The sequence below is a fragment of the Benincasa hispida genome, chromosome 8 (genome assembly GCF_009727055.1).
Source record: "Benincasa hispida cultivar B227 chromosome 8, ASM972705v1, whole genome shotgun sequence".
Lineage (NCBI taxonomy): Eukaryota > Viridiplantae > Streptophyta > Magnoliopsida > Cucurbitales > Cucurbitaceae > Benincasa > Benincasa hispida.
In genome coordinates, this window is record NC_052356.1 from 59,521,207 (window position 1) to 59,532,625 (window position 11,419).

Below are 11,419 nucleotides of genomic sequence, written 5' to 3' on the forward strand. Positions count from 1 at the left end.
ATACTCAATCTTGAGCCTTTCAGATCATCTGGTAGAATGCCTAAGAGCTTTTCACAAACATTCTTCCAATCATATTATAGTGAACCTGTCAATGGTTGCCCGTCCACTCATAACCCAAACTGTATGGCAACATCCTACAACATGATTGTACATTCCCCACAAAGCAGGTGAAATGTGTGGGTTTCTGGTCTCCAACGCTAACTAGAGCAGTAATAAGATGCCAATCAAGCTGGATAAATCTGATTTGTGCAACCCCAAGAAAACCTGCATGTTCAACGTAGAGAATGATGAGGTGATCAAATGGGATAGTATGTTATGCAGATGCCTCCCTTCTCCGACAACTCAAAGCTAATGTAGAAGAACTATCCCATACCGATTGTGAACGATGTGTATTTTGTTGATATAATTGTACAGGATTAGAAGGGCCAAGTTCCATTACGTAATAAGTTCAAATTATGTTACATAATAAAATCCATCACATAAAATATACATAAAAAGATACAATTACATGAAAAATAAATTCATTACATAAAAATTACAATTACATAAAAAATATAAGTACATAAAAGATACAATTACATGAAAAATACAAGTACATAAAATATACAATTACATAAAAAAATATAAGTACATAAAAGATACACCTAATGACCCGAAGACGAAACACCTAATGTACGTTGTGGACAAGAACATTTGTTATGTCCTTCTCTCTTGCAAATTATACATTGAATTTTTTGGCTTGCCTCTCTCTAATCCATTTCATTATAAATGCGCGTACTTTTTGGCCGACCCTGTTCTCTTAGTAAGTCCGCATTCGAACGAATTTCTGTAAATGATCATTCTGGCCAAAATCTGGGCGTTCTATTGGATAGAAGCGACCTTCATAACATCGCTTGAAATTGGACAATTTGTAGCATTCATCAATAAGTGGTATGTATGTCAAACACATGTAATTAAAAACCGTAATTACATGAGAGCATGGAATCTTGAATGACTGCCACTTATTACAAGAACATGTTCTTTCTTTCAAGCTCAAAACTTATGTGTGTTGTCTTTTATAGGAAGAAATCTTACTTATGCCAGTTTGTATTTCAAAAGTTTGACTTTTCCTGTCAATAGATGTCATCGTATGTGCAGATGCTCGTTTTTCCCACCTCTTAAGTTTTCTCAGGGCAAATTTTGTATACATGTCCCCACGATCGCGTGCTTCACTGATTTCTTGTCTTCGACATTCAAAATACAGTATTGTGCGATAAAATGTTAGCCTAACCAAAAAAGTAATTGGTAACATTCTAGCACCTTTGAAAACACCATTCACGCATTCAGCTGCATTACTTGTCATCCACCCATAGCGATACCCACCGTCATATGATGGGGTCCATTTTTCCAAGTCAATATCTGAAAAATATTCAAGGCATTCAAGTTTTCATTATTTCAATTCTTTCATGCACCGAATGAACTTACGCCTTTGGTGTTGATTTCCTGTCTTAAACACCAAATCTTTTAGTTGCTTTGATTTATATTTCGTATTGAAATTACTAACAAAATGAAAAAGACAATATCGATGGTACGCTCTAGGTTCACTCCAACCAATTTCCTCATTATTAATTGCAGCAAGAATGCCCTTATGTCTATCAGAAATCAAGCAAACACCATCTCTTTGGGTAACATATTCATGCAATACCCACAAAAACCATGACCAACTACACAAATTTTCACCTTCAACAATAGTAAAAGCAAGGGAAAATATATGCCCGTTTGCATTAATAGATAAGGCGGTCAATAATTTCCCCTTATACTTTCCGTAGAGATGAGTTCCATCAATCTGGATTAATGGCTTACAATGTTTGAAACCTTTTCTTAGAAGGACCAAAAAACTCGACCAAAAATAGTCGTACCTAGCACATCAGACGGAAGGAAATACCAATCTGTTCGTGTTCCTGGATTGTAATGAACAAGAGCACTCAACCAATAAGGAAACTCTGAATATGATTTCTCCCAATCACCAAACACCACGATCAACGCTTTTCTCTTAGCTTGTCACACCCGTCTATAATTAACATCATAGCCATATTATTTTTTAATTGCTTCGGGCATAGGTACCCCTAGGATAAGCTCTAACCAAATTTTGGATTTCGATAGTCATAAAATTTGAATCAAACTGTGAATGATCCTGTGTCAATTCTGAAAACAAACATAAGTGTTCCCTTTGAAATTTGGTGATTTCGAACATCCCATAAGTTTTACTCCGGCATACCCGTAACCTCCAATCACAATCATCCCTCAATGATTTACATCTAACATACCAAGATCTTGATTTGATTCCACTACAATAATCTCGTAGTGTTCTGTCACACAATATTTTTTTTACAGCAAGCTGTAAATCTTCTTTAGTATTAAACAACATTACTTTCTGTATTAAACTACAATTATCTACACCTGTACTTCTTTTCTCCAAAGTAGACCCTAGTTCACATGTTGAATTTGTAATTTTCCACATGTTGAATTTGTAATTTTCCACATGTTGAATTTGCAATTTTTCAATCTATTTGGGTGAACATATTTGACGGTACCAACTCAAGATGTTCCCTACTAATTCAACATCAATATTACTGTCTTCATAATTTCCAGGTTAAAAAATAACTAAATCTTTAGGACGCATCGACATATTTATTATGATTTTTTCAACTTTATGGTTGACAATAAATATGTTAATATGTTAATCCAACAAAATCCAATTTCTAAGTTCAACCTATAAGATTTAAATATTATAGGTTTAAATCAATCCAAATCTAAGATCTATAAACTATACATTTAAATCAGCCAGATCTAAGATTCATAAACTATACATTTAAATTAGCCCAAATCTAAGATCCATAAACTATACATTTAAATCAGCACAAATAAAAACAAAATAATATATCCATGAGTCATAGATTTAATTCAGCCCAAATGCAAACAAAATAATATATATGAACCAATCTTTATTTCTATAAACATATACATATATTTCTAGGTTCAACCAAACAAATACATAATCATCCAACAAATTAATCCTAAAAAAAATAACCCAACAAATCGGCAAATATAATCATCCAGAAAAATAGCCCAACAAAATCTAATTTTTAAGTTCAACATATATCCAAAAATAAATCATGGATTCATAAACTACATATTAAGTTCAGCCTAAATGCAAACAAAATGATATATATATATATGAAGATTATATATTGGAAAAAATTAAAGAAAAAATTTTACCTCAATCAAAGAAAATCGAAGGAAGACAGACGGTTTAATGGAGAAGGAGGAAGACAGAGGAAGATCAAAGTTTTCGGACGATGTTTGGACGGACAGTTAAATTTTCAAATATATCAGGAGGTTTTCAGACGATGTTTGGACGGAGGAAGACGGAGGAAGATCGACGAAGAAGGTTTCAGATGAAAGAAGAAGAAGGGCTGTGCGACGGTTTATGGAGAAGGAAATCGTGTACCCGGTACACGACTTAAGGTAATCATGTACCGGTCAACCGGGTACACGATTGAGTGCTAATCGTGTATCGGATACATGATTCAGGCATAATCGTATACCGGATACACGATTAAAAAACCTATTTTTGTCAATTTTTCAACTCTATCCTATTTTTGTTAATATGTATTAAAATAGCATTATTTAAAAAAAATCCATAGAAAGTAAATGAAAAGTTAAACTCTCAAGAATAGAAATATAACATAATGAAATGTTTTTTTAAAAAATGATGAAAACTCAATAGTAGAAAATATTTCTACATTAGCTTCAGAGTAATGAGTAAGCTACATCGAAGACGAAGATGGTAGAAGATGAGGGAGAAGGAGAGAGAAAGAGAAATATAAAATAAAATAAAAACATAAAAATGATACATCAACATAAATTAATATAAAATTAATAAAAATTGTTACATCATTTAAAATGTGTCACTTCATCCATGTCACATCATCTTTATGTTAATCAACTAACTATCAAATAACTATTTAAAACAAATTTTTAAATCCAAAAGACCAAAAATGTCTATTTTAAAACTTTAGGGATCAAATAGACATCTAATTCAAATCTTAGGGAGCAAAAATGTATTTTTCCACAATTCATTTAATGACACTATAAAAAAAATTTCATCTGAATTTTGTATTTTATTTAATACCCAAAAAGCAACCTTCCTAAACTTTTTTTTTTTTAAAAAAAGAATTGTTAGTGATTAAAAGTATCTTTAAACTTTCAAAAGTTTTACTAATACTTTTAAATTTACATAAAAAAATAAAAAATAAAAAATACATTCATTGTTGGTATATAGAAGAAAACCGTCAGTATCTTGTATAAAAAATACGACTAAAATTTCAAAAGTTGTATTAATACCCTTGTTCTTTGAAAAAAAAAATGCTTTTTGGGTTGTTCGAGGGCTCGAATGTCATGGATTTATAATGTAATGTAATGAAAAGGGCTAGTTGAATAAATGAAATTCAAGCCCAAAATAACAGAATATGTAGTACAAGGATAAAATATTGTTATATAGAACAAAAAAAAAAGTAAATGACCAAAAAACCCAAGCCCAACCACCATTTTACGTGTTGCTTCCCAGTTTTCTCAAATTGAAAGCTATCACTGATAGCTGCTATCAGTAATAACTTTCAATTTGAGAAGTGTGCTATAAGTAGCTATCGGTAGTTATCACTGATAGTTGTTATCAATGATAGCTTCCCATTTGAAAAGTGTGCTATTAGTTGCTACAGCTGATAGTTGCAATCAGTGATAACTTTTTATTTAAGAAATATGCTATCAGTCGTTATGACAATAACTGCTATCAATTGCTATCAATGATGTTGCTATCGGTGAATATCATCAATAGCTACTATCCGTGATAGTTTTCAATTTGAGAAATGTGCTATCAGTTGTTATCATTGATAGTTGTTATTAGTGATGCTGCTATTAGTTATAACTTTCAATTTGAGAAATAGACTATCAATTGCTATCACAGATATGTTTCTATTAATGATAGCCAAATAATAGCTATTGCTGATATGTTTCTATAAATGGTGATGTTTTGATGCTTTTTATTGTTTGAATTTGATACCATGTTATACTTGTTTGTAAACAATCAGGGTCTTTTGATTAATTTGTTGATATATGTAATGTGTTTGTATGTCGTTATTGATGCATATAGGTACAGAATGATATCCTTCTACATTGATAGTCATAAAGGATATCATTGATAGTTACTGTTAGGATATCTTTCTATTGCTATCAATGTAAAATATATCATTGATATATTTTACATTGATAGCAATAGAAAGATAGAAAGATATCACTGATAAAGATATCACTGATAGTATTTATGTATTATGTAATGTAGTATTTAAGATTAAATGACTCCTCTAGATTGTTTGATTGTGCATAAAAGTTTTCATTAATAGTATGATATCATAGTATCATCAATAACATGTTGATAGACTTCATATTCTTAAAGTCCTATAAAAGGGGAAAAAACTATCGACATGTTTGATAACGTTCTCATTTCTCAGTTTTTGAGAAATAAATTTCTTTAATAACAATTATCGTTTCTTATTTCAGACTTTCAATAAATGTTTCGAAAAATGGAGTAAACTTGAGAACTAAAAAAAGTAGTTTCTTTTAAATCCGCTTTCATTTGAAATTTATATTTAACGTTTCGTTATAATAATCAAATTTGATGATTTGCTTGTTGGTGTTTAGTCACTTATGAGTTTTACCTTCAAGTCTTAGGTTTGAAATTTAGTCTCATAAGTTTTTTTTTTCTTTTTAATGATTCTAGTGAGAAATGGAAAGACGACGGAGAGAGATGAGAAGATGGGGAGATGGAAAAAAACCGGAGAAAAAGAAAGAGAATAAGAAAGAAAATAAAAGAAGCATGCAACAAAACAAGAGGGCAAAATTGAAAATTAGAACAAAATTCAAGAAAAAAAAAATTCAAAAGTTGAAAGTGTAAATATTTTCAAATATTTTTTTATATTTAAAAATGCCCCTCTTTTAAATAGATACTATATTTTTAGATTTTTTCCCTTTATTGTTCTATCTATTACAAATTTTCTAATCTAAAAACCCATGTTTGGATTGAGCGTTTTAAGCCCGATTTGTAATACCAAACTCATTCTGTCCTCACAATTTTTAGCCCAACCCTATTTTTCACTGTTTTCACGCTTCATGATCCCGTTTTCGTTCCACCTTTGATTCCTCATGTATTCCAACATTCATGTGATTTTTAATAATTCTGATTATGCCTCTGAAACAGCCCATTACGGTTAGTATATCAATGAAAAGAGTTTAAATAACTAAACCTTCATCATCTCTTGCTTCTATCTTATTTTTCCTTCCACTTTGATATTTTAAACCAAGTATACATCTAGCATTTATGCAACAAGACAATACTAAATAAATTTTCAAACCCATCACTTCTACGTTGTAGGGACTATGAAAGTTTTATCAAAATCATATAGATTAAATTTTAATTATAAATTATATGAGCTAAATTCTAACTTTTTCTATACTATAGAGATCAAATTGACAATTTAACGAAATAATAATAAATAAGAGAAAATTATACTTGTTTTCACAGCTACATCAACATAATAAAACTCTCTGCTACAATATACGAGATTTTCCAAATAATTTACCTTCATTAACAATGTATGAAAATCTTTTTGATATGCTAAAGCGAACATAACTCAAATCATATACAAAAGTGTTATTAATCACATGGTATGTGGTTTAATTCCCTTACTTCTACCATGCTAAAAAGTCTTCTCCATATGATATATTTTTATTGGTATATTCTCATCACATTTAACAAATAAATAAATCCATACTAGTTTCTCAATCCTTAAAATGCACCACATACATCCTCCTATCGAGAGCCTACTATCATTTTTTCAATCAAAATTTAGATATCGAAAATAATTTTGAAATTCGAGAGTGACAAAATTTTGAATCAACGTCCAATGATTACTAGAAACAATTACAACTATTTGTGCTGAACTAAGCCTGATGTGTTAAGTCATTAGCATGTACAAAAGTGCCGTGAAAACCATAAGGTACTCTACTTGGCAGCTCCACACAAGCTTCCAACTTCAAATCAATGGCGTTCACAATCTGAAGCTCTGATCTCCATTTCTTCTCGTCGTGCACCAACACCACTATATACCCATCATCTTCTCTCTCACAATCACAACCCATTTCTCTTCCCAAAAAAAACGGCTCTCCGCCGTACCGTTCATCGCCATAAATATACTTCTTTATCTCTCCTGATGAAACATCCACTTTCGCGAACCCACAGGCCTTCGGCCATGGCTCTGTAATTGCCAAATAAACGTACCGAGTTTTCCTCCCCAGCCGGTTCCGGTTCACAACTCCGACTTCCAGGTTCACGTCCTCCGATTCCGAAATGATCGCCCGGCGAGCCGATTCCCCGGTCCTCAAATTGAACCGGATTTCGGTTAGAACCGCCTTGAATTCCTCGTCTCGTTCGTTGAAAATGGAATCCGGTGGGGTCATGCAGGACCCGATCACGATGATCTCGTCTGACTCTGTTTCTTCCCACGCATTCCAGAGATGGAAACAGAACGTGTCAGCAGGAGAATCAACCCACGTGAGATTTGACGAGTCTCTTGCGTTTTTCAGTAAGAACCCGAATCGGGGATTCTTTTTCTCGTCGTACATCACTGGAGATCCTCCGGTGAGCATTTTCTTAAGATTGAAAATGACTTGCTGGTCAGGGATCACAATGAAGTTCTCTGTTATGGCGAAATCGTGCATCATCGTTGGAATTTCCACTGGAATTTCGATTTCCGGTGAAATTTTCCCATCTGGTGAGAATTGGAAGTATTTAAGATACGGCTTATGAGTGAAATTGTAGCTAAGAGCAAAAAGCTCGCCGGTATCCGGGTCGATTTTGGGGTGAGCGACCATTGGAGAATTGAGTTGGCCCTCGAAATTATACCGACCGGCGGTGATTAGGTCGCCGGAAGGGGTGATACGGACGTGGTAAGGAAGGTCGTCCTCTGACATGGCCAAAAGACGGCCGTTGAAGTAGACCAAACCAGCGTTGGCGACTCCGGTGCCGTGATGGTGGTCGATTAGTCCAAAGAGCCCTCGAGCATAGAAGAGAAGAAGACGGGCAATGCCGGAATGTCCATGAAGCTCACCGACGGCCTTAGGGAACACCGGCCGGCCGATGGCTTTTTCTTGCACGAGCCTTTCTGTTTCAGTGAACCTGCAGGCGTAGCTGGCACGTCCACCACCGATTGTGACAGCATGAATCATGCCGTCGCCGTCGAACAGGTGGTGGCCAGCAAGGGGTTCGAAAAATGGGTTTGCGCCGTTACGGAGATAGACGCCATTGATGCAATCGGGGATTACGCCGGTGACCGGAAGTGAGTGAGAAACTGGGTGTTCCGGCACCGGAGCATAGTTCCCGGCGATTTGGACATGTGGGTCGAAGGTTTTAGGAAGATTTCGATTGTCGTTATTTAGGAAAGCTTGTTCAAGGATGTCGAAGGCCATGGAAGCTCCTTTTTGCAGTAAATTCCAGTGAGAAGGATGACGACATTTGAAAGTGACGTCTTCTGTGATTCTTGGCTGTTTATTGGGCTGTTTTGGGAAATGGAACACAGACGGGGAGTTTAGTGGGGACGAAATCACCTCGTTTCTCTGATTGGGCTTCTTCTTCACAATGTTGATGGGCCTTGTAGGAGAGCCCAAGCCCAAGCCCATAGTCTTTTTTTTTTTTTTATGTTGAAAAGAAATGAATTTTCTTTTTCTTTTCTATTCTTTTCTTTTTTCTGTTAAAAAAGAAGAAGAAGAAGAAGAAGAAATTGGAGTTTCTAGAGAGAAAGAGAGAGAGAATGATTTTTTTTGTAGGGGAAAATTGAGAGAGAAGGAAGCATTTATATAGAGAAAGGAAGGATTTGGAATTCTTGTCCACATTAGACAATGTTAGAAAAGAGCATGTGCTTATTTTGTTGAATCGGTACTTTGGGATGTCAAACTTCTTCAATTTCATTCCTCTTATATACATAATGGCATACGTTTTTAAATCTTCATAAGTATAACGCTTTAGGCTCAAAATTCATATTAGGATTCAAAATCTAGGTTTGACATCAGATAAACCTGTTGATCTCCTGCTTAAACATTGTTGTCTTGGTCTCGTGACTATCCTCACAGACAATACGAGTCCTTCCAAGATGTTTTATTCTCACTCACATGTTTTCTAAAAAAATTCTCAACAATGTCACCTAGCTCCAAGTTAAGTACACTTAATTTTGGAGTATCTATGATTGAGTCATTAAAAAGGAATATGTACTTTCGATTCGTCTTAGCATGTCTTAATCATATTTTTCATATCCTTAGAATCCTTCTCATTCAGATGTGATATTAGTTTATTCTTGAGTCATTAAAAAGGAATGTGTATTTCGATTTGTCTTAGCATTTCTTAATCATATTTTTCATATCCTTAGGATCCTTCTCATTGAGATGTGATATTAGTTTATTCATATACCCTTCCTGAACTCGAGCGTTATAATATGATTATGTTAACTTGAGTATAATTCAATTTGTTTAGATATATATTTTTGACCAAAATGTCAAAAGTTCAAATTTCTCTACCCCATATAAATAATATCTCAACTCTAAATGCCACCATAGCCAGAATTTCAAGTAATTAGTTTCTTTTTATTTTTTAACTTAATAAATATGAGTGAACTCCTAACAACCCCTTTCCCTAACCAATAATGTAGTACCACATTGAGCTTGAGTTTTCCCCTCCAATAAATCCGATTCACTGTCAATCATAAGAATTCATATCAATAGAGATAATTGTTCTCATTTATATATCCATCATCACTTCTTTCCCTAACCAATATAGTATTTTGTTCGCACTAATTATGATTATGTTCGATAAACGCTAAAAGAAAAGGTAGAAATGAAAATTTGGAAGGTATAGAGTCTAACACGAAAATGCAACTTGTGATGTGGGTTATTATTATTATTATTTGAAAAATGATATATATTTTAGTGCCAAACTTCTTTGAAGTATCTAAATGTTATTGTGTTTTCTTTGTAAAGGAAGAGTCAAAATTAGTAAAATGGCCATTCTATTATTATTGTCGTCATCATTATTATTTGGTAAACATCACTCAAAAGTTCCAAATGAACAGCTCTTGTTTCTGTCCACACAAATTTGGGGATATTCAACATATAAGAAAAAAAAAAAAAAAAAGAGAGAGAAAAAACTTTGAACACAAAATCAACTTCAACTTCCTCTTATTCTTTTATTTTTTTCCTCACTTTATTTATTAATAAGTTTAACCCCTTTTCAAAAAAGAAAACTCAACTCTTATAATGTGGACTTTTTTGGGAGCTTCCTAAAGTGGCCTTCTCTAGATACATCTTTTATTATCAACGATTTTTTAATAGGGAGGGAGATATATAAAATATGTTCAGCTATGTAAGATCAGTTTAGATGGAGATGTTTGAATTTTAGATCTCAAAAGAGGTAGTACATGTACCATTTAACGACTAATACCACATCTTAATATTATACTGGTTGACAATTAGTTTGTTGCTTCATAAAAAAATATACTATAAAATTCTTACACTTTTATTATTCTTCCAACAACTAGTAAAGGTAAATACCTGATTTCACACCAACATTTAAAAAACTAAAGTTGTATATTAAACCCTAATTCAATTATATGCCTAATAATAAGAAAGAAAATAAACAAGCAATACATGGCCACCTAAATATTAAAGTTATTTAGTACCTTTTTTAAGAGGGTGTAAATTCAAATTCTTACTCTCTTATTCAACTTTTAAGAAAACAAAAACAAAATTGAATTTAATTAACTTTGCTCATAGGCTACCAATTAATGTATAAAAAAAGGACAATTTCTATATTGGTTCCTTTTACTTCCCACATTTTTTTTAGACATAGTCCTTGACATATATCTTTTGGTCATAATAGTTATGCACCGTTGATTTTCTACTTTGTGGAAATTTGGAAGGAGGTATAAAATTATTTTCTACTTTGTGGAAATTTGAAAGAAGGTATAAAATTATTATTTCTTAATTAAAAATAAACAAAAACAAGAAAAAGAATAAAAGTAAAAGAGGTATAAAATGTGGTTTTATTATTATTATTATTATTATTATTATAAATGAGAAATAAAACGCATTCTCCAACTTTTCATTAATTAAATATTAAAAAATTACTAGCCTAAAATTTACGGCACATATGATGACATTTTGAGTTTTAAAATTTTATTTTTTAGAAGTAGTTTTGAAATTCTAGGGGAAATTTTAAAAATATAGCATAGTGTTGAAGTGTCCTTCGGAAAATATTTTCATTCAATGTGTCATATAT

At 32.7% G+C, this 11,419-nt stretch overlaps 1 protein-coding gene across 1 annotated transcript; it reads right to left on the bottom strand.

Annotated features, from left to right (window-relative positions):
• Positions 1-6,976: 6,976 nt before the first annotated feature.
• Positions 6,977-8,979, bottom strand: LOC120082781 (9-cis-epoxycarotenoid dioxygenase NCED2, chloroplastic-like). The gene has a single exon (XM_039038086.1). The coding sequence runs from the start codon at positions 8,770-8,772 to the stop codon at positions 7,039-7,041; it is 1,734 nt and encodes a 577-aa protein (XP_038894014.1). The 5' UTR covers positions 8,773-8,979; the 3' UTR covers positions 6,977-7,038.
• Positions 8,980-11,419: the final 2,440 nt, after the last annotated feature.

Excerpts from the sequence above, each read along its gene's own strand:
- LOC120082781 (XM_039038086.1), bottom strand. The coding sequence starts at position 8,772 with ATGGGCTTGGGCTTGGGCTCTCCTACAAGGCCCATCAACATTGTGAAG.